The sequence below is a fragment of the Brachionichthys hirsutus genome, chromosome 8, assembly GCF_040956055.1.
Source record: "Brachionichthys hirsutus isolate HB-005 chromosome 8, CSIRO-AGI_Bhir_v1, whole genome shotgun sequence".
Classification (NCBI taxonomy): Eukaryota; Metazoa; Chordata; class Actinopteri; order Lophiiformes; family Brachionichthyidae; genus Brachionichthys; species Brachionichthys hirsutus.
The window spans coordinates 3,002,086-3,026,103 of NC_090904.1; the positions used below are offsets into that span (position 1 = coordinate 3,002,086).

General features: G+C 43.7%; 1 protein-coding gene across 1 annotated transcript in view; it reads right to left on the reverse strand.

Annotated features, from left to right (window-relative positions):
* Positions 1-2,251: 2,251 nt before the first annotated feature.
* nav1b (neuron navigator 1b) overlaps positions 2,252-24,018 on the reverse strand; it is a 34,791-nt gene continuing 13,024 nt past the window's right edge. The window contains exons 4-30 of the mRNA XM_068741978.1: positions 19,418-19,568; positions 17,614-17,914; positions 16,203-16,956; positions 15,518-15,934; positions 15,007-15,048; positions 14,756-14,916; positions 14,299-14,472; positions 13,920-13,972; positions 13,714-13,737; positions 13,285-13,362; positions 11,199-11,282; positions 10,627-10,738; positions 10,413-10,534; positions 10,025-10,033; positions 9,073-9,251; positions 8,545-8,701; positions 8,047-8,236; positions 7,625-7,725; positions 7,441-7,536; positions 6,151-6,319; positions 4,750-4,985; positions 4,503-4,657; positions 4,341-4,412; positions 3,183-3,379; positions 2,709-2,827; positions 2,418-2,615; positions 2,252-2,335 (exon numbers count right to left, since the gene is read on the reverse strand). Coding sequence (XP_068598079.1) covers positions 2,252-2,335; positions 2,418-2,615; positions 2,709-2,827; positions 3,183-3,379; positions 4,341-4,412; positions 4,503-4,657; positions 4,750-4,985; positions 6,151-6,319; positions 7,441-7,536; positions 7,625-7,725; positions 8,047-8,236; positions 8,545-8,701; positions 9,073-9,251; positions 10,025-10,033; positions 10,413-10,534; positions 10,627-10,738; positions 11,199-11,282; positions 13,285-13,362; positions 13,714-13,737; positions 13,920-13,972; positions 14,299-14,472; positions 14,756-14,916; positions 15,007-15,048; positions 15,518-15,934; positions 16,203-16,956; positions 17,614-17,914; positions 19,418-19,568 — 4,435 coding nt within the window. The remainder of the gene's footprint in view (positions 2,336-2,417; positions 2,616-2,708; positions 2,828-3,182; positions 3,380-4,340; positions 4,413-4,502; positions 4,658-4,749; positions 4,986-6,150; positions 6,320-7,440; positions 7,537-7,624; positions 7,726-8,046; positions 8,237-8,544; positions 8,702-9,072; positions 9,252-10,024; positions 10,034-10,412; positions 10,535-10,626; positions 10,739-11,198; positions 11,283-13,284; positions 13,363-13,713; positions 13,738-13,919; positions 13,973-14,298; positions 14,473-14,755; positions 14,917-15,006; positions 15,049-15,517; positions 15,935-16,202; positions 16,957-17,613; positions 17,915-19,417; positions 19,569-24,018) is intronic.

Genomic DNA, 24,018 nt, shown 5'->3' on the forward strand with positions numbered 1-24,018 from the left:
CTAATGACAAAGACGGACTAGGTGGAAACATACTGCATTTGCTGCGTTCAGAAATCTCCTGATTGCCAAAAACCAGTAGACGTTTCTGCATAATCCTGATATACTACATAAGAAAACACAAGTCACAGCTACTACAGTCCAACAGGCACGACAACCAATGAATGATGAGGAGCTCCAGATGGCAGCTTTTGGTAACTTGCTGAAGCCACGGTGCAGTAGGCAATCGTACCTTAAATATTTACAACAACTGAAATGATCCTCAATCGATATGCAACCAGCGTGAAGCACCACTGGCTATTTGGGCATCTATTTGCACTTTGATTAATTTAATTAATTCCTTTTTTTTTTGTTTAAGGGTCAATTACAGCTGCGGAGCTTGATGGGTTTTTTTTCTTTTTTCATTCGCCTTACAGAACCAAAGTGATATGCAGTTAAGACATTAATAAAAAAAGTTACAGTTTCTCATCAAGCTGTCATTAAAGTGGTCTGATATTCATTCACACAATTTATGTACATGTGGAGTTGATGGCGAGCACCTTAACAGCGACACAATGGGATGAACAGATGATTTATTTTCTTCCCCACACTACTTGCACAACCATGTGCTTTGTCTGTCATTTACACTCTCAACACAGAAGGCTACCATGACTTTACCACTCCGTCATGTATGAATACCATACAACATTAACATGAGGTCACCATACATTTCTTAATTGTCTTACATAATGTCTTCAAAGCAACAACACATCCTAATAAAAAAAAGCCCACACATCTTCTTTAGCGTTTGATGGGGCGTGACTCTTTGCTCGCCTACTCATTCTGACAGTCTACGTAATCTGTTTCAACACCGGAGCAGTTTGGGATGGTGTCAAAGAGCACCAAATACGCACCTAAAGGATGAAAGGTGTTGAGAATGAGACGGCACCAACTGATATGAATGAAAGGGGCATCGGTAACTTTACAGTCACTCGACTCAGCCGTCACTAAAAGTGCTTTTGTGGTGAAGCGTTGCGATAAGGCTTCGTTGAAAAGCACCAACTGGATGTTTCATACTGCTGTTATCTACATTCATAGTTAAACTTAAATCTCTAACTGAACAGTCAATATGCATACTTAAAGAATATTTGGTTTCTGTATATTCAATGATATAGTTAAAATAACCATGAAGTAACCTGGGTGTATGTACATAATATATACATTAACCTAACCACTAAGGGAATGGGCCAAAACCTCAAAGTCTAGTCTATTATACAAAAAAAATATGAATTTAATTCAATAGATTCTGCTCAATCTGTTTTGTAAGAGGGTTTTAATTGTGTTATAGTATCCCTGTGCATTTAATACCTGATATATATGGCAACATTGGTGACACAGCTTGTTTCACATGAAGAAGTTCACGAGACTAAATTAAGTGCTTGAGAACTGCGATTCTGTATAGCAATAAAGTGAGGCGCTAACCTGACATCAATAAGTTTAATTTTATGCAGAAGAGTATGACAGCAAGTTTAATTCTTTAACTTTATAAGTCATTAAAATATATGAACTGATGATGTATGTTTTCATAGTTAACTTGTTTGTACTGCAAGAAAAAAAAATGTGGTAAAGGATAGGTTGAAATACAAAATCTCGTACACAGTTGAAGAAAGAGCTTGGGCGATTGATGAAAGCACCAGAACACGCTTGCTGATGCTGACACCTTTGGTTTTTAAGGCAATTGACTTGTTTGACCTGCTCTGCTTGTACAGCTGAATATTGCATATGTGTAGTAAGTGGCTTTCAGAGAATCAGCAGTTTGTTCATATCAGAGGAGTTTGTGATGGGCGATACCACCCGTCAAGCTGTCATACTCTTCTGAAAACAAGCCGCCATGATGCAGAATAGCTTCTGTCGACACGCACTCCATGCCCCATGATGGACTGAGTGTGCTGCTGCAGAAATCACCTGAAGTCTATTAGTGAGGGTTGGATGATGATGTTCAAAGTGATGTAGTAGCACCAGTCTAATAATAAGGGTGAAGGAGAACTAGAGAGAAAGTGAACAGATGTCAGACAGCAACTAAAGTCAAAGATGATCTTTCAATACTTGTTTCATGGTATGGATTGAAATGATTTTTAACCAGCTGGTTACACTTTTAACCTACTATGGGAACAATAGTTGCAATCACACTGCAACCGGTTGTTCCTGAAGGTGCACTGTGTCGCTGCAGCGGAGAAAGCGCTTCATTTGACGTGCTACAGGCGTTGGGTCCTGTTCAAAGATTCGGCAGACTTGGCTCTTCTTTGTCTGGCGACTCAATGTAATTGGCAGCCTCTTGAAGTTTCAGAAGCATCGCCATCTAGAACCAAGAAGAAAGAAAGTGGCGAACTCGGCAATCTTGAAGAGCCCATTTCTGTTTAATAGGTAGTGCTGATTCTCACCAGTGGATCAGACTCCATGGAGCTCGGTGGAGTCTCTTTGTGTGGCCTCTCCTCAAGGGACTGACCAGGGCTGCTGGAGCCAATGCTCGGGGGAGGAAGGTGGAAGAGCTTTGCTTGGTCCTGTTGAGCAGATGGCCAAGGAAGAGTGCCCCTTACCCACTCCACTGGGTCCTCCCACACCGCCTTCTGACCGTGAACCTGAAGCATCACAACGCAGAACGTTTCTAGTGAGAGAGACACATTGAGGAAGAATCTATTGCGAGATGTAAATCAGTTTAGTCTGTGTCCCACCTTATTGCCGTCCTTGGCCCCCTCTTGCAGGTATGGAATAATGGAATGGTTCCAAAGGTCAATGAACCACGATCGAAACTCATCCACTGTTACAGGGCAGGACAGAAAAAAGCAGGGGCCTGAGGAGACATGGGAAAAAACAGTCACTCAATAGCATGAATAACATTCCCAATTGTGTTTTTTTTTAAAATTATGATCCCCATTAGCCGTAGCCTAGACAATGGCTAGTCTTCCTGGGGTTCGATTAGTCCTGATGTATTATATAAGCAAACACAAGTCACAGCTACTACAGTCCGACAGGCACGACAACCAATGAATGACGAGGAGCGCCAGATGGCAGCTTTTGGTAACTTGCTGAAACCACAGTGCAATAGTCAATATTACCTTAAACACTTGTATAGTGTTTTCCTTTTTAGTTATTTCCTAAAAAGAAAAATACTACAAGTGAGTTTTCTTTCCAAGTATGTTTTGTACCAATGAGGAAGTCAGACGTGCTGTGCTTCTCCAAGAAGGTGTGTAGATGATACCAGAGTTTGGGTACCCAGTCTAACACCCTGATCAGGTCCTCGTTGGTCAAACTTCTCTCGTTCTCAGACTCCATCAGTTTTCTGTGGAGATAACGCACCAAGAAGCCGTTGGCTGGCTCCACGTTGTTGGAGAAGGTCACCGTCCTATGAGAAATGAAGTACATTCAAATTCACATCACAATACAATGGAACTATTTACATATCACATATGAGAATATCAAGACATTAATTAACTCTTTCAATGCCACTGACATCTATCTAAACCCAAACATTTGCTGCCAACCCTGACATTGAATTCTGCCTCTATTCAATGGCCAATAACGCCAGAACGAAAAATAGTAGGAACACACTTTTATTTGCTGAAGGATGAAGATACTTGAATCTTTATTTGGTAATTTCGGTGTTTGCATATTTATAGTACAAAATATTCTGTGGGGCTTGAAAAATAGGGCAAAATGATTGACAACTGGGGCACTCAGCTTGTAGTGGAGGTTATAATGGGCATGCCGGCACTGAAAGAGTTAAAATGAAAAAAAACAATCTATTTTTTGTATACCTTGATTCCTGTAAGAATTAAAAAACATAAAAAAAAGAAAACCCCTCAGATTTCTTTTATTTGTATGGTTCTAACATTATTATACTCATTTTGTGTTGGTTGATTGGCAAAATATTTTTAGTAGTTCTTTGCAGGTTTCAGTGAAAAAAAGATGTGGTCGCTGGAATGGGAAAGAGGTTAACCTTGTAGGAGGCATGTCCTCTGAAAACCCTTCTATTTAGGTTTGTTTCTACTTATAAATAATCTCAAGTAACAATTAGCGGTTGGTTTTTGTTTTCCATTTTCATGCAAAAAGCAAAAAAAGCAAGCTGTGACAGCCCATTAAAAAGGTATAACTGTATAATTCATTGTTACATAATTCTAATTACAGTTCAAAAATGGCATAATATAACAAATCAAACTTTTAAAAAACTGTAATGGGGCACTTATTATTTCTGTCAAACTATTTTTTTATATCATTTTGTTGACTCCCCAGCGAGCTCAGTTTAATCAAGACAGACCCAGCTTCAACACACGTGATAACACTGCAGGAGAGAAAACATTCCCTACCTAAAGCTGAGATGGAGGCCGTGGTTTGCGATCATTTTCACCGGCTGATTGCTTGTTCCGATAACATAAGGACTGGGGACAAAGACTTACAGGTTAGATCACAGTGAACGATCACACGTATACTTTTGTGGCTTGTTTCACTTTTGAGTGTGTGGAGATCACCATTTGTGGTATTTGCAGGTGAGAGCGCCGTTGACCAGCTCACTGACGGAAGCAGGGTCGTGGATATCATCCAGAATAACGACCAGTGGAATTACTGATGAGCCGGCTTCCCGATCTATTTGATTAGCCAGGTTGGAAAGATAAAGCTGCAGGTCCTGTAGAAAGAAAGAAGAGCAGCATGTGATTACAGGAGGCCGATAACATGAGATACCGTTCGGTAAATTGTTAGGACATAAGTTCCCGTCACCTTGCACGACTGCCGGTGCATATTGAAAGTGACCACAATGCCATCGGTGACTTCCCGGGCGCTACGGTCCACCAGATACTCTGCTAGCCGGGAAGCAAGGTAACTCTTGCCAATGCCGCTCGGCCCAGACAAGATGAGCCGGCGGTGCTTGAGGAGCAGACTGATGTAGTGTTGCATCATGGGTTTGGGAATGAGGGTTTCAAACACCAAGCTATCCACACACTTCTCCTTCAAACCTGAATTACAGCGGAGACAGGTGAGAATAGAGTTAATATCTAAACATCCCAATGAATCGATATAAAACGGGAACAAACGCATACAATACAATTTAAACACTTTTTCCGAGTTGTGTTAACATCTGTTCCAAAATGATTATCAATTACAAAGAGGAAAATGAGGTTATACATAAGTTATATGGTCTTTTGCATCACATTCATGGGTCCAGGCTCCCCTCACATCTACAGGGCCCCCCTGTCTGAGGCTAGTGGACCAGCTGAGCCTGACTGCACCGGCATCATGTTAATCAGAGCTCCGTCTAGGCTACCACTGCCAAAACACTGCTTTTGCTGAAATAATATCTTTCACAAGTCGGATTTTATTATGAACTGGTCATTCTAATGAAATACAGACATATACAGGCCATTCCGATGAGGAGTTCTGGGATCAGAAATACTTTATTTATCTCAGACCTTGGAAATTATTGAAACTATATTCCCTGACTGGGAAATTGAACCCAGGCCCTGGTGGTGAGACCATGGAATCTTAATCACCAGGGACACATGATCAAAATAATTACTACCTGTGTTAATGTGTACAATCCCAGATAAGTGCGGAGGATGATTGAAAACATTGTTTAGGACCGATGCAAAGGATAGATGGGAAGTTGGCTGCGATCAGGAATAGCACAGGCCCAACAAGCGCATTATAAGATGGATGCTGTACTAGCTGGCAAGAGGGTAAAACGTAAGCCCTTCCTGGGTCGGATTTCTCAAAACGTCTGCACTGTCTAATAGTATTCCTTGAATGCTGAAACTGTAAGCAAGAGGACCTCTATTTCATGTTTGAAGACTGTTCACCTCTCAGCCAATATGCTTCTGCAGTCCTAACTGGCTGGTGGGGAGTAGAGATATTTAAACTCATCTGTCGATGCGAACACATTGATAGCCATTTTGGTTAAACCTGGAATCATTAAAAGTAATTGAAAGCACAACTGGTTTGTTTGCCTAACGGAGCATCATGTGAGTTACACATAGTTATTGGTTTCACTTGACCCAAGGTACTGCAGTTAATAATATACCAACACTCAGTGAATTAATTTACTGTACTTCCAAATCTTCAGATGTAAAATAGGATATCTTTAACCTGGCTCTGTGCGTAACTAAACGTCTCAGCTCCACAGACCTTTCAGAGCCACAGTGATGCCACTGGGGCCCCGGGACATGCAGCGAGAAGGTTGTGACTCTGGAGCTTCTCCACCCAGCACTCTTCTAATGTGGCCCATACTGTAGCTATAGATGGAGTCTGTAGACAGGCCCAGGCTAGAAGTGGGGTCAACCTTGGCAATGTATACCTGGAATGAAGTGATAATTAAAAAAAGGATTTAGTAGTTACAGACAGACAGCACCTCCAGTGGTAAACCCAGAGCTAACTTCAGGGGAAAGGTCGAAAAAAAAATCTGTATATGGGATTCAAGCTACTGAATAGAGACAACATTCATCAGCCTCTACCTTCATGCAACACTGACCCATCCCTGATCAATGGAATTAGAGATACGACTGCTACTCTTGATAGTTATATGGATAGTTTCATGCCCATTAAGCTGCAGCAACTAAGTTCAACTATTGCATCATCTATTCTAAACCATGCACTTGTTTCTTATACCCAGTCTGAACTAAGCTACTTAAAGAAGTCTTTCCCTCATTTAGAATTATGTAGCCCACTTACCAAAAAACCAACAATGGATCCTGATGTATTAGTTAACTATAGGCCAATTTCAAACTGTCCATTCCTGTCCAATATTTTACAGAAAACAGTTGCCATTCAGCTGTGTGACAATAAGTTATTTGAGGTTTTTCAGTCAGGTTTCTGAGCTCATCATAGTACAGAGACAGCATTAGTTAAAGTCACCAATGACCTTTTAATAGCATCTGATAATGGACTTGTCTCCGTGCTTATTGTATTAGATCTCATTGCAGCCTTTGATACAATAGATCATCAGATTCTGTTACAGAGGCGGGAACATTCAGTTGGTGTTAGAGGATCCGCAGTGAGCTGGTTTAGGTCATATTTATCCAATAGATCTCAGTTTCTACACAAACATAATTAAAATATGGAGTTCCACAGGGTTCGGTGTTTGGACCTATTTTATTCACACTATATACGCTTCCCTTCGGTAACGTTATTAGGAAACACTGCATAAATGTCCACTTATGACACAAAATTATACGTGTCAGTTCAGCCAGACAAAGCCAACCAGTTAGACTTCAAACTTTCCTAAAGAACATTAAATACTGGATGACCAAGAACTTCTCGTTATTAAATCTAAATAAAACTGAGGTACTGGTTCTTGGTCCAAAACATAATACATATCACTATACATTTCTGTATAACAGAGACAACAGCATGCTTTAACTGTGCATTCAGTTCTCAGACAGGTCACATTGAATGGACTATCGGAGGAGGGTGACTGACCTTGAACGCCTGGCTGACAGCTGAATCCAGCATGAGCCAGTCCATTCTGCCGTTCACCCTCACAGTGCCGACAAAGAAATCCTGCTGCTTGACTTCCTGTTGCCCAAATTGCATGCAATGATCAACAAAAGTATTTAAATTGACATTTATTGTTCTGAAAGGCCATAACATAAAACCTACTTACATCTTTGAAGACACGCAAGTCTGCAATGCAAACCACCACCCTAACACGGTGGTCGTCTCTCTTTGAAGAGAAACTGAGGAACTCTGTAGAGTAAGCGTCTGCTGAGGAGTGGATAAAGAGGAGAGATCATGATGTGTGACACAAGTAGGATCATCATTTAGATCGGATCGTTGCATTTAGTTAACCTTCTTGAAGGTTAAGGTTGCACATGCACAAATTGGTACTCTCTTGTATTAGTAATGTGAAAGAAGTGAAGTTAATTATATCTGGAACGAGGCCGTCAGACCAAAAAAAACAAGTATATATATAAATAAAAAAGAAATATCTGATTTACTCAAATATAAAAATGTTGTGAGATCATTTGCACAGAGGTTATATTGCAGTCACTTAGTATATCAAGATAATAAAATAAATACATTTACCAGAGCCACCTCCCTCACTCAGCCCCCTGCTGTAGCTTTTGGGCATCTGCACAGCCACCGACTGTCGGGGTGATAAACTCCCCAGGGCAGATGATTGGGAGGTGGAGCTTGAGGGTCCAGGAGAAGGACAAGGGGACAGGCTTCCCGTCTTCAGGTGGTCATTTTCAGTCTTCAGGTTCTCCACTGTCCTCTACAGAAAACATACCAAAAAAAAGATTAATGATCCACGATGCACAAATGAAGAAAATCGGTAGAAGGATGCTGAGGATGGAACTGCCAGGGAACAGGGCTAGAGGTCGACCCAGGAGAAGATACATGGACGTAGTGAGGGAGGACATGAGAGTGGCTGGTGTTGGGGAGGGTGAAGTGGAGAAGGTTGATTTGCTGTGGCGACCCCTCACGGGACAAGAAGAAAGTACAGTAGTAGTAGTAGCTCATATTCACATTTAAAGTGCCACAGATTCAGGCATTAAAAGGCAAGAAATCTTTTACACATACCTGCATGTTGGTCATAGCCTCCTGAAGCTGCTCCAGGCGATGGGCGGAGCTCAGAGCCTCCAAGCGGATGTCCGTCAGCTTACGCTCCTTGTCCCACAGTTCCGTGCGCAGGTCTGACACAGCCTTTTCGTCCGCCGCCTCGCCGGCCTCACAGAGCCTGGAGACGTTCACGTCAGGTTAGGTAAATAGAAAATGCAGTTTCTCTTTGAACCAACAGGCAGCAGTAGAATCAACCAGTCTGGACTCAACAGAAAATCACCTGTGTTCAAAAACACGCTACAATGACAATCGTTTGATGAAACAATACGCAGTACTCGTGTTTGTCAGAAACGTCTTTAATTCTAATATGGGGGAAAATTCAGTTGTTAGATGGATCCTAACTCTGGAGTCCCAGTCAAGCCTCTGGTGAAGTGGGTGTGGCCTCATTACAACGGAACAACAGCATAGAGGTATGTAGTAATCTAACCACATTTAATCGACATGCTACAATGTGAGTCCGTATTTCTTGTTTCGCAGAAAGAGGTTTACCCTGATGATGATTCAGAGGGGGAGGATTTCACTGACAATGGATGGATGCTGCCGTCTGCATGGACTTTCGGGGAGGAGGGTGCTGATGATTCTGGGGTGGCGATTTCCTCAATGTCAGCGTAAGGGCCTGATGGCTTGGGGCCCTTCTTGCTGAAGGCCTTGTTGAAGGAGCTGCGCAGCTGTACAAGGAAGAAACACGGCAGACATTTCAATTATTCTCTTGTCAAACGTTCACGTCAACAGAAAAAATAGAAAACATTAAACGGTGTGCTGGGAAGGCTGGCCCGAGTGTTCTGATCCAACAGATGAGCTACTGTTGCTCAAATTGTTGAATAAGTTAATGCTGGTTCTGACTGATCATCATCATTTGTTGTTTTTGGGGTTGCACAGCCACAGAAAAGGTTGGTTCCCAGGACGACCCATGTCCAAAGGAGCAGATAATGGGCTGTGAGCATCAGAACTGGACTGCGGAGCAATAGAATAGGTGGCCTGGTCGAGTGAATCATGTTTTCTTCAACAAGGCCGCTGCAGCTGTGCAGGGGCAGAAATCAACCTGCAGCAAAGGTCACCATAGCAACCCTCACTAATGGAGTTTTAATGTTAAAATTTAAGATTTATTCCTGACATCATTCTGGATCAGATCCAGAAGACGTTTTGCATGATAGTTCACATCAGACCCCTTTATGACCGTTTTTGGTGAGTTGATTGAATGCATATTTTACAAGATCAGATTTTTTTTTTCGCCATTATAAATAAATGGGAAATTTCAGATTGCGGATTTCAGACAAACCATGTAATCAACAACTTAATGCAAACAAAACTGGGCGGAGCCAGAATTGAACAGCAGAGAGTTTCTTAAAGGTTCACAGAGGGATTTATAAAGTACACGTAGGTTCTGAGAAGGAAAGGCGGTTTGGGGTTTGGGATTATTTACTACACGAACATCACTCACCTCAAAGACCTGAAATGAAAACAGGCCAGCATGAGGGAGAGACCAGAGTCAAATTTATTAACAGGTCGTAGAGCTTCCATTCAATATAGGTTAAATAAAACGATACTGATAATAAAGTACACAAGTATTTACTTTAAAAGTTGTCTACCATAGATCGTATACCCTTTATTGTTTTAACCTGTAACATGATAAGCCTGAGGGGGGGGGGGGGGGGGACCCGAACCCCACTAAACACAGTCAAGGTCAGCAGTTTCAGTGATCTTGGCAAGATGATATTTTTTTAACAACTCCAAAAAAGACATCACATCCATAAACTGCTGAAAACATACTAATTCTGTCTCACAGGACAAGGATAAATAAGCTCTTTTGGTACTTTAATCACCCTCACCCAACTCTTCTTCTTCTTCTTCTTGGCCTCCTGCTCTTTCAGACTACCCATACTGGAGTGGCTGGTGGTGCTGGTGAGGCTGGAGATACTTTCTGATGAGTTCTGGCGATTGATTAGCAGCTCTGTGGATCAGGGGTAAAAGAGGACTGGCGTTACGGCAGACGCTTCACATCTTCTCATCGGCGCCTCTGACAGTCTATTCCACTGCACACACCTTTGGGTGTAATCTCTGGGCTGCTGAGCGCTCCCTGAATGATTTCCTGAGCCTCTGTGTTTTTTGCTTTCAGAATGTCAATGGTGTCTTTTAGCTCGGTGAGCTCAGACTCCTGATGAGAAAAAAAAAGATCAATAGGTATCAATAAGTAAGTTTGTGAGTCAATGGTCTGGGGAAAGATGACTGTAAAATGTCAAGTAGGACCTTTGGATCAGTAGCTGGTCTTACTTTTGGATATCCAGTACTAGAATAAAAATTTTAAATGTTTTTTTTTTTTCTAAATGAGTCAAGAGATTCCCCGATAAAGGTCTGCCTCTTGTTACTGAATCAATGAGACCTGTTTGTCTACACTATAAAATATGCTTAGTCAGAATTGTTGGCAGATTTATTTGCACACACATTTGTTTTATACTTTAAACTGATGAACATTTATAGCCACATGGGAATAAGTAGGAGTCTTGAATTCACGTGGAAGATCAACTTTGAGGAGTGTTTACAAGGAAAAAAGACTAAGTTAGCTGGATAACATCATAACAGTGTGTGTGTGTGTGTGTGTGGGGGGGGGGGGTTACCTTTTCGTTGGATGAGGCCGACAGAGTCTGCAGACGTGCCGTCATCAGCGCCAGACTCTGCTCAAATGCTGCTACCAGATTAGCCTTAAATAGGAAGAGACGGGCAGAGGAGTCAGAGAAGAGATGACTGACAGGTGCAGTCACCGCCTTCATCTGATTGGTCAACAGCCTCACATGCTTAAAAGACACAGATCAAAAGTCTCTCTGGGGGGGAGGAGGGAGCGGCGGGCATGGATGATGTCAGAGATGAAACAGGAGCTTAATGTGATGGAGGTGAGGAAAGGCGGTGGTGTGGAACCGGGGAACAAACCTGATCACCGTTTTGTAGCATGTTTTACCTTTGGGCTAGGATTTATCACACTGTGTGTGCTGCTGGAGCGTTTCAGTGTGTTTATAATGGGATAAGATCATCTGACATTTTATTATTACAGTTTTAATGGTCACATAATGTGATATGGTTTGTGGCTCGTTCTTTTTCATTGATTCTTTTCCTGCCCCTTCACATCTTTAGTGTCTTCCATTTTCTTTGCTAAAAAAGAAAGCTATATTTTTGTCAGTTTATTTTTTTTTCAGGATTAATGTATGAATTATTAAGACATTTTCTATGAAAGGGCAAAAGAAGAATCTGTTGTATTTTGGTATCGATCCAGATCCCGAAATAGAACCAGAATTCTGCTACACCACAATGGAAGGCAGAAATCCTGTTGTAGTACTGTATAGATGAAATCACAATACATATGATTCTAAATTCATTTATAATGTATACAATACAAATACTGTATTACACAATAAAAAATATAACACACATAACATCTACCAGTCTGATCAGGATCACAGAACATTAGATTTTTTTTAGATGTGTCTTTTAGACACATCTTTACTGTTCCAGTAAAATAGATTATAATCTGGGAAATTATATTATATTTTAATATTTATGTAAATAGACAATGAAAATGTGCGACTGTAACCCTTTTCAACATGCTTCAAGGTCGGTGATGAGGTTGGCTGCTTCACCAGGACATAATCAGATGGCAGCAACATGTGGAAACAGCCGAGAGCTGCAGGGGGAAGCCACAAACCTGGCCTTGCTGCTTGTCAGCAGGAAGCAGACAGGGGGCAGCAGCGGGTCCAGCCGCCAATACGTCCAAGAAGTAAAAGAGAGGGACAGCGGCATTAGGCGTGGCATTCTTATGCAGTAAACACACACACACACACACAGATCGGCTTCCTACAGTCATTCAATGCCTATTTGATCCGAGTGTTATCATCTGTCCTGAGTGATCCAATCACAAGTCGACCGCTTCTGGATTAACAACGCGTCTCAAATGGATTCCTCTACATGCAGATGAAAAACGTGCATCACTGGTATAAAACAAGTCTTTTTCTTTTCGTGTTGAATATTTGTCAACATTTGCTCAAATAATTATAGACTGAGAGAGTTTATACTTTTACTCTCGCTGATTTTTCAAGGGGTCTTTTCAGATTTTTTTACCTTTAGCGACAAATAACCCGTTATTTACACGCTTCTCTCAATAACATGAATCCACTTACCATTCCCATAAAACCTTTCAGAAAACTATGTTTAACACACAACAGTAAGGCAACAATTATTTGCATTGTATGGAATGGTAAAGTTTATTAAATCGGTTATCGTGCTACTCATATGTCAATATATAAAAGAATCTGGTCTTATCTCAGTGATCGGAGTTCAGTCCAACCTGGACTTACAGCTGTCCGCTTGTGCTTCAGATCACTCAGAACGGGTTAAATAAAAGATCCCAAAGGTGTGTGTTAAAACACTCCGGTTAGTGGTCAGTCGAGCAGAGACAGTAAATAAAGAGTGAGACAGGTGGGTGCAGGTGAGACTTGCTGTCTACTATTAGATCGGGATCAGTTAGGTGGATCCTGAAGTGAACGGTTCAGTGTGAACAGAACCAAGCGGATAGAGGTGGCAGAAAGACACCAACGGACTGGACCATTTAGAGGTGCAAGAAGAGCAAGCACCCCCCCCCCCGCCCGAATGCAATGCAGATAGAGATAAAAATGTCGAAATGGGGATGTTTGAGAAAGTACAAATCATACATACATTTGCAGAAAGCTGCATGGTTAGATTGGCAACCTTTTCCTGGGAAGATTCCAATTCTCGTCTCAACTTGCGGATTTGCTGCAAACAAATTGAAAAACAGAGGCCCGTTATTAGAAAGCTCCACTATAAGCCAGCAGACAGTTTTCATTTTAAGGTACGGCAGCGGATTTATTTTATTTTTATTTTTTACTTCTCTCATGCATTGAGAATCTTATGATGTTTCCATTAAACGTTAGAGTTATTGCCGGAAGGAAAAGGAGATGAACTGGATTATGAGCTCCTGAGGAAGAGCTCCAAGGTCACGGACAACAATCGAGTGATGATGAAACCATCTGATGGGCAGACTCCTTCCAACGGGGAAGAGCCAACAGGCAAAGCCGAGAAACGGCACGGCGTGATTTCAGAAACTTGCTGAACACTGAGCCTTACCTCTCCTTGAATCCTCTCCTCGTTCTACAGAAGGCATGATGGGCACAAAGAAACAATAAGCACGGACAAGGGGAGCATTAATAGGAGCAGATAGGAGAGCTACTCGTCCAGAGTAGAAGGGAGACGGTGAAACTATTCTATGCTGCAAACGGACGCCACAAAGAGGACGGAGCCCAGCGGCTTTCCATCGGAGGTGTTGTACTCACCGAGGAGTGGTTGGATGAAGCGTTGGACACCAGAGAGAGAACGGACCCATGCACTGAAACAGACAAGGGTGAGGCTTGAGGGTGAAAAGGAAAGCATTTGTATTCATGGCTATCTCAAGATCCTGATCAGGTGCTACGGGGGGGGGGGGGGGGGGGGGGATCATCTGCTAGTGATTCGAGTGATGTCCCAGTTCCTGGGAAAAAACCTCAGATTCAAACTCGTGTCCCTTTTTCCTTTTTTTCCCCCATCTCACAGTTTACAATTTTTTTTTTAAATGCCCTTGTGACAGATTGCTTTCTCTATGAGCGGACGGCTTTGCTTCATTTAAGGTCATTATTGTGCAAGTCCCCTGCAGGACGGCGGGCCGAGCAGCCTCACCATCTTCCCCTGGTTCACGGAGAGACCCACACCGCATCACAGATTTCGGCCGGTCAGTCAGGGACATGCTGCTGCCTGGGGGAGACGAGTCGTAGAGATTGCAGGCTGAGTCGCCGGAGGGGCCAGTGCTGTTGGAGCGCGATATCCTGGGCGTGCCGATAGAAATTGGTGCAACTGCCAGAGAAGAGATATTTTTGCAAAGACAATTAATGGAAGGGATTAAACCGCAGGTTGCAGTGCAGCTGACACTACTTAGATGTAGTACCCTTATTGTGATGACTCAGTACAAATATATAAATATAACCCCCATATTGCAAGCAAAATAAGCACATTTCCAGCTTACACTCACGTGCAAATGAACATAGACACGAGAAAGCCATATTCGCGTTAGTTAAATCTGATAGCAGGGAAATCTGCCGTCGCTTCATCATTCAAACACAACTGGATCCGTACTCACCCACGTTGGTGAGAAGAGCCTTGCCGGATGAAGGGTGGAAGGCGTGGGCGGGAGAAGGCAGCTGAGGTGGGCTGTGGCCCTCCGTCATGCTGGATGCGGTGTGGGAGTGGCGTCTGCCCGGTTTGCTCCCGTCGCTCTCTGACAGGCTCGAGACGAAGCATCTGAGGAAACAAAGGACATTTTCAATTAAAAGGACGACAACATGGGGACAGGGGGACGTTTGATTACAAAAGCAAATCTGGGGGACGTACTCGAAGCCTTTCTTCGGCAATGTGTTTCTGTCTGTCTGCATGCTGCAGAGAAGACAGTAAAAAACAATTATTAACAGAGAATAAACAGTGTGTTCCTCAGAGACATGCACACACACACACACACACACACTATAAATGTCAGGCTCTACAAAAACATAAATGTGAGGAAGCCCAAACGGCGAACTGGAAACTGGCCTTAAGCTACAATCCTATGGGATGAAAAGATTCAGGAAACGTCCAAATTGTCAAAGAGAAATGTCCCGATGGATTCAGTTTTCAAGATTCTAAATGACACAGAAAAGTCCCCACTCCCGGAAAAGGCACATCATAATAATACGACTGGCTGCTGCAAAAGAGCTGCAAAGACAACTTCAGTTCTGTCTAAAAGCCGCTCGTAGAAATAATTATATTTTTACTCAAGTATGAATATATAATATATTATTATTATTATTAGGACTTGACACGTTGAGCGATTCCAACAACGCGAGATCCCTCTTAAGATGAGACCCACCTCTCTGCAAGGTTGAGGGATGTCCTGTGTCCAGCTCCCCAGGTTCCCGCCCCCCTCTCTCCACTGTCATGCCTCTCGGCTTTGATGAACCGGGAACTGGACGCGACGCTCATCTGCAGGGGCAGGGACTCCAGGCTTCGGTGCAAGCTGGACAGCTTGGGATAGAGCAGCGGCGATCCACTCGCACTCAGGCTCTCGCCGGGGTAGGAGCTGGCGGAATCGATGTGCAGCAGAGGCACGGGGCTGGGCGTGAGGCGGACGGCGGCGTGAGAAGCAGCTAAATCCTGCAGCTTGGAGTACGGGGGGACTTTGGGCGGGAGGTCCTGGATGGTCACACAGGAGTCAAGACTGTTGGAGTTGAGCTTGTCCAGGTGAGCCAAGCCAGGTGGACGACCCAGAGACTTTGCGTTCAGCACCCTAAAGCTCATAAGAGAAATATATTTTAATATTAGAAGCTAAGACATTTGCTACGGCTTTGAAGCTTGTACCTCTAAAATTAAACAGCAACATTAATCTAACGAGACAATGTTCCTTGCTGTTTGACAAGACTGTATTGTGTGTGTGTGTGTGTGTGCGTGCGTTATTATCACTGAGTGGGCCCCACTAAAGCTAAATACTGAGGAAAAGATAAAAATTCTAGACATTCCAGTCTGTCTACAATGAGATAAGACGACATTGAAATGACCTTGGTGTGGTGGGGGATGCCAGTTCAGGGTACTTGTTGCTGCTGGTTCGTCTCAGGCCGTGCAGTTTGACAGCGGCCTCCTCTCCTTTTAGGGAGCCACAGTCCATGTCAGCCCCCACGGCCTTGGCCTTGGCCCGCTCCTTCTCCTTCTCCCGGTCTGTCTGATTCACCGGGCCTAGGCTGGCGCGACTGGCCGTTTTGTTGCTGCAGCCACTCAGCTCTTTCACTCTGGGGCCCGCGGAGCCCAGGGAAACCGGTTTCAGACTCAACAGACCAGGGTCAATGGTGCCACTGAGAGGCCGGGGTGCGGGGCGGCCAATCACACTGAGCGTGCTCGATTTGGCCGGTCGAGGCAGGCTGCGGTACTGAATGCTGTTCCGGGCAATTGGCGCAAGGAAGCCCTGCTCACCGCTGGCGTCGAAGCTGTTCTTTCGACCGGATGGCGGCCGTCCTCCCGCAGGCTTGACAGGGATGCTCGATGACTTGGGGGTTTTCCCCACAGTGGCCGAGCCGCTGGAGATGGTGGCGCCCCCTGCTGTTATAACCGTGGCTGTACCAGTGGCTATTGGTGGCTTCTTGTATCCAAAGGAGGCTCCAGCAGTGGGTTTAACGAAACCTGACGGGGGTTTACGGTGCTCTGCTTGATGATGATGATGATGAGGATGATCCTTGCCAGCGTCTGAACGAGAGCGTTGCAAACCAGCGGTTTGAATGGAAATCTTGGATTTATCCAGTGGCTTCTCACTTTTAGGTGCTACAGAAAGAAATAAATGAGAAAAGTGGACAACAACATCATTTATCAACCATCAAGCAAAACCATTGCAGTTGAACACAGATAGGTGAATGTGTGGAGACTGAAGAAGCTAATCAAAAGATGAGCATAAAAGGACAAACAAAGTCAGTGTCCAGTGTTGCTCCGGAAAAGGAAACATGGCATTCCTGACTCCTCCAGAATCCATGCCAGATCGTATGACGATCAACTTTCCGTTTGCAAATTGGAAATTGGAAATCCGTGCCATCGGTTCTGCCTCAAAGTTTAAACCCGTGGAAATTCAAACCAGAAGTTCTGGTATGTCACTCAACATGAAACCATGATGTAAATTAAAGAATGTTTACTCTGGAGCCGCTGAAAATGCCAGACAGTCTAAAGTAAGTAGCCTCTCAGTGAAATACACGCTGATGCATTTCTTACAAAGTGTGACATCACTTTTGTATTACATAGTGACACTCTGGCTGAGACATTTTGCATTATGGTCCAGCACAATATGGAATACTGGATCAAGATTTCATTTTCATTTATTCAATGAAAATGAAATTTACATTATGGTCCAGCACAATATGGAATACTCCACAACTTATCCAAATCATTCCTATTTAAGAGGAACAGGATGGAAAGTGCGAGACGTCTCACCTGCCACTTTCAACATGCTCTGAGAGGTGTGGGTGATGGGCGACGTCACGCCCACAGGAGGATTACGGCCCTTCCTGAAACTTCCCGGCTGACCCAGACTCTGAGGCTTTTTCATTTCCCCTCCGTCCCCTGAATCTTCACTGACACCTGGGGGCTTCTTTCTCCACTTGCTTGGGGCTTCTGTCTTCAGACTCCCCGTGTCATAGCTGCAGCTACTGAGTTTGTGCCCGGCTTTGCCATCCTCACTGTACCAGGAAAGTCCACTTTCCACCAGGGAACGCTTTTCTGCATCAGTTCGGAGCTGCTGGGAAGAAGTAGGCAAAGAGGCACAATGTTGGAAGCCATTAGTTCATCGTAGTCTGTCTGTCTGAATTGTCGTGTGCAATCTTTGCTTAGTCCAGCAGGAAGGACTTAGAGATGCTCCCCAAGGCAGGAGAAGCCACAGGGAGGAAAACAAAAAAGGAGAAGAGTTTTACAATAGGGGCAAACCAGAGTTTTTCTTTTTCTTTTATTTGGCCGTGCAACTGTCCATGTGTGAGCACAAGATTCCAGCCCCGTCTTCAGAACACAAGACGCGACAAGAGCTTCAGATCTTTCTGTTCATGATCTGTTGTAGCGACGCCAAGTCATCTCCCAATGAATTTGTGGCATTAACCAAAATGGAAAACATCTGGCTGATGTTTAACATGCGTTTGTGCAGCCTTAGTGGAAAGTCACACCTGGACTACAATAACTTAATCCTGCAGATTCAGACTGAACCACTAACAGACACCAGAGTGAGCACCGCCCACTTCAACCTGACTGCTAAAGCCACACTGTAAAAAGTGGGGGACACTGCATGCCAGCATTCACTCAGTAACCTTCATCTGGTGCATTGAGGACAAAACGGATCCTGCGTCTTCTGGGCACCCCGACTGTTGCTCAGCGACAGATGAGTAGCGCTGATGTCCATTTTACAATCTGAGCATGAAGTAATAAAAACACCAAACTGTGTACCACTGAATAAAGTAAACAAAATAAATAAAAAATACTACTTCTAACTTTTTGAATGATAATGGATCATAATAATACAGTTGTATTAGTAATAATAATTATGATAGGCCGGACACAGGAACATATCACTTTCAGCAGATGAATGCAAAATGCAAACAAGCAAAAATAAAATCACATTTTTGAGTGATGATGGGCTTTTAAACGTGTTTCTGATATGACTAGTCATAAGTCTTTTTTCTTTCTTTTTTTTCATCTGCTCTGTAGATGATTTATTCTTACCAAATGTTGCGGAACGGATCCAGAAGATTGGCCTCAGCTGACAGCCACAGCGGTGAAACACAATCGTCAGCGGAAACCACAACCATCGCGGCTACATCCCCTTGAAACCGTTTGTTCTTAGCGCTCGTAGTGTTCAACGGGATCGAGGAAAGGATCCATGAAGATCTTCTTCAGATTGTAAAAAATCCGCTCCTTAAATCATGACTTCACAAATCAAATCTTTTTTTGAAAGTCAATTTCATTTTCCATCTCCTCGCCTCTCGACGGATTTTAGAGCAAGACCTCCTTGAGCGAGGTTTGATCCTTCCCATAACGGAGTTAAAAGCTTCAAAGAATTAAAGTGTTTCAGTGTCAAATAAAGCACTTTTAGTGACTCAAAGGATTGGTTTGTTGCAGCTGCATCTTCGGAGACAGCCGAGGCGATTGATTGGCTGATTCCTAAATGAGTCTAAACAAGTTCTTCTTCATTCTTGCAAAGAAAAAGACAAGCTAAAGGACTAACTGATTGTTGCACACATACATCTTAGCTCACCATAGCGGAAGAGTTGCGTCTGGATCCCAGCGGTGTGCCGGGTAGGGAGTTGAGGGAGGAGCTGGCGTTAAACTCCTCTGAGCTGAGGTTTTCGGATCCATCCCCTTCGCCATCGCTGAGCCCGCTGCTGATGGAGCTGCTCTCGTCCCAACTGAAACAGAAGGGGGACACCGTTCAGCAAAAAAAAGCACTGCTTTTGAGCAGATGGAACACAACTAACACCTGGGCCCAAGCAGAATGGCTGACAATGCAGAATTATGAAACCAACTTTACAAAGGCGAAGGCAGGAGCACAGCGCCACCTCTGGAGCCCAGTTTTAAACAACAACAAAAACAACAACATGTTGTCTTTAACTGTAAGGGAAATGTTAAGAGCATGTTGGTGAATCATCCTGACCTTGTGAAAGTATTTCAGAAAGCAGCTGGGTGTGCTCCAAAGAAGGAGGAAGAGGGGAAATCACAACTCTCAACCCTCCCTTTCCTGCCTGCAATGAAGTCATGATGTGTTACCCTGAAACAGATGCTGCCAGATCGACCCCAGACATCCTTGAAATCCCTGAATACATATATAAATGTATAGGAAGGAAGGGAGAGCAGGAGAAAATGTGGTGAGTGAAGGCAACAGTGGTGCCAGTAGTGATCGGGGACTAGGGGCAGGAACCCCCCCCCCCCCCCCCCCCACCAAACTGGGTGAATGGCTCCAGCAGATACCGGCTACAACGCCTGACGTCTCCGTCCAGAAGGGCGCAGACAGCTAAGATCCTGAGCAGATTCCTCAAGCTCCCAGGCCTGAGCTTGAAGGTGACACCGTACCGCCAGGGATTATTCTTATTATTTATTTTATTTAAAAAAATACAATCGTGAACAGTTTTATAACACTGGGGGGGGGGGGGATTAATACCACCTCCAGTCCAACTCAGATTTGCATAATGTCATTACCAGCAACTATGGGTGGAAATGAAATTTGCAGCAGAGCTCCAAAATGTGGAAAAGATAAATGAATAATTTAAAGTTTAGTCAGTGCTTGACCTGAATCACTTCTCCCCCCCCCCCTCTCTCCTGCCTTCTCTGCTGAGCAGCAAATGTGCTTTGCAGCTCTGCAGCCCACAATTAGAAGAGGAATGGAACATGGGATTGCACAGAAACACACAGGGAGACAAAAATGGTCCATGCACTTTCAGAACGGGATCAGCTGCGGCTGTGAAACAGAGACGTGCTCCCGGCTGTGTCAGGTCGCGCTGGTTTCGACGCTTCTCGATGTGATTGGTGGCTGTAGATAAACAGCGTCGGGGCTCAAAGTTCGACAAGGACAACGTAACGTAAGATTCATGTTTGAGTGGAGGATTTTAACATTTTCTCACGTGGTTGATTTACATCAGCCCAGATGTTTGTGGTATGTCTGAACATTGCCACCTCAGAGGCCATGAATAACCTCACAGGGACGTCGGCTAAAACAAGGCAGGGGGGCTGTTGATATTACAAGCCCAACTGTCTGCTCCCAGGGGTGAAACCCAGACAGGGAGATGGTGGGAGGACGCCAGTAAAGTGCATATTTCAGAACCTGGGTGGTGATTAACTCTATGTTTTCTTTGGCACAAACCCAACATCCCTCTGATGTATGTGTCTCTGCTATTATTTGAGTTAGTGTGCTGTAAAAGTATTTGGATTTAAGATAAAGAAGGGATGATTGTGTGTGTGTGTGTGGGGGGGGGGGCTTCATGATCACCATCCAGAATAAAATATGAAAACATGAAAATATGTATACTGGTAGTTTTCATATAATTGTTTTTTACTTCAAATATTAGGTTGAAGAAGAAAAAAAAAGCCAAAGCCATGTATAATGTTTGCAATAATCAAACCAGACAGAAACGGTTTAAATAGCTAGTCGATAGCATCACCTACTGAGGCGCAACGATTCACCGGCTTCTGGCAGCATTCCTGACGATTCTTACGGACAGACATGCTGCAACCATCCAACCAGCGATCTTCTATCGGTTTGAGCTGCAGACGACTATGATCCCGGACTTCTGAAGGCAAAGCCTCGGTGGACTTTGTGGTTTGTTTGGGATCGTTTGTCTGTTTGGAATGTCCATATTCGAGGGAAAGATTTGGAGGCTGCAGTTGTCGTTAAAGTTGAGTTTTGCTTTGAATGTGGAAACAAAGCTGAAAATATTTCTGCACTGAGCTATTTAGACTGTTCTTGTTTCATTTGATTATTGCACACTGCTGAGTAATATTTGCCAAATGCATCCCCCATGTCAGTCCATTTCTACAATCAGTATAAACAGTGATGCATCTTGTTGAACTTTGTGTATAGCAAACACAGCAGCCTTTAGATTCTCCAAAAACAAGTGTAAGTTATGGAACTGCCTTCTAATGCGTGCTTTGTTTGTTTGTTTGTTTTTGTGGTTGAATTCATCCTCTACTCAACAATGTGAGGCAGTATATTTGCTATTGGTAATAAGATGTGCCCTTAAATGAAGCTCAAATGAACTCATCAGGAGATACAGCCGGATCCTTTCGCGCCTCTGCAGCGTCTCAATAAACTCCAGGTCCATAATGACCTGTCAGCAGGTCGCCACGTGGTCTTTACCTTAAAGTCCGGCCGGCGCTCAGAGCAGACTGCAGAGGAGGAACCTTCCCGATCAGCGCGCGGCCGCTCATTACTGATCGATTATCGATGAGAGCAGCGACATGAATGGATCCACTGCGCGCAACTTCCTTTCATCCCCGCGCGGAGACGCGACTTCAGTCCGCTGCGCTGCTGAGCCGAGTCAGCCGACAACCTCTCTCTCTCTCTCTCTCTCTCCCTCTCTCTCCCGGTAAACGGTGGAGGAGGAAGTACCCAAACCCTTCATTAAAGTACAATTACAACACCACTCTGTAAAAATACAGTCTGATCCCCGCATTGTGCCTTTTAATATAGGTGAAAGGTAAAACGCACGCTGATTTCTTTGTGTCTTATTCCATCCTATAGTTATAAAAACGTGCATGCTCACAGTTCATTTCCGCTCATTGGTCTCTGATCTTTGCTTTGTCTGCTAAATTATAGCTGCTTGTATGAGAAAATCAGTACCTTTGGTACATGAGAATGCGTGGGATCACCAAAATAAAAATAAAGACATGGTAATCAATTCAGAAAAGTGTCCCATTGGCCTATTATATATTAGATTACATTATTATAAATATCAGGTTTTTAATGTTACCGGTTGAGTTGGTGCATTGGACTTCAAACAATTTGCATTTTCACCATTGATTAAACAAATCCATTATTTTCAAATAACTGATTTCTTGATTAGTAAAAAAAAGAAAGAGAAATATCATCACAATTACGCCAAGCCTGAAGCCCCCCCAATGTTTGCTTTGTTCTAATATTCACATATCTTAGTGGAGAGAGATTTAGGTTTATGTCGACTCAGTAATTCCTGTGAAATAAAGCCGAATGATTTAACGAGTGTTAATGGTTTTCCGAGTCAGTTTTAAGAGCGAGTTTGAGTCACTGCCAGGTGTTTCAAACTGACTCATAGCCAAACCATAAAAATAAATCAGAGTCCGGGGTCAGACATGAAAATACGAATACGACTCAGCCCTTAAAAGTAAAACATGTTCCATCCTCATTTATTCCCATCTTGGGCCTTGCTAGAGAAGACTGGATCAAGGTAAGGGCCTGAATCCGTGCGAGTATACAACCACAAAGCAACCACAGCTGACACAAGGACCTCCAGTGAGGCATGAGCGACCTTGGAAAACCTCCCACCCCTCTCATTAGCAGTGGAACAGTCTCCCGGGGATGATCTCACCAGATTCGGGAGGCAACTCCAGGAGGCAAAGGCCCTGCGGGCCGAAGACGACCCACACCCTTGTCCACATCATAGCCCAGATCTGCAATGCGAGTCTTATTTTTGTCTCAAAGTGATCCAAATAATTACACGTGACCAAAAAAAAAAAAACCTCAACGTTTGTGTTATATTCATGTTCCGGGAGATCCAGCTGATATTCAAAGATGTGTATAATGTGCGACCAAAGAGGTTCAGGATTATCGGAAGGAATCGTCTCAAACAAAGGGACCGATTGACCCTCATGGTGCTTCTGCAGCTTTGAGGCTCTCTCTGTTTTTCCACACAAGGCCACAGTTTTCTAAAACAAACAGAGTCAGCATGAAGGGAATTCAGAATGACTGCGGCTTTTACATTTTGTTGAAATGAAACGACATGTGTGGAGCAGACCAGGAAGCTTTCCCCAAAACATCTTCAATGGAACGTGATGCCTGTTCGATAAGAAGTTGTTGTGTCTGCGCCGCCTTTGTTATCATCTCGCTGACCGTCACGTGGAAAGAGAAGCTCTCTCTGCACTGCCTCCTGTTGCTTTAAGAGCGGGAATGGGCAAACTACGGCCCCCATATGTGGCCCTTTGGGCTTTTTAACCCGGCCCGCCGAACTTGTCCAAATTATATAATTAAATTACATTTTATTAAAATGAAACCTCATTCATTTTACCTTTTTCCCTGTAAAAGGCCAAATCCTTTAATGCAATGGCTTTTACATGTCATTTATGTTAGTTCACACAAACACTCCATCCATCTTTTCCTGGCCCGGCCCCTCT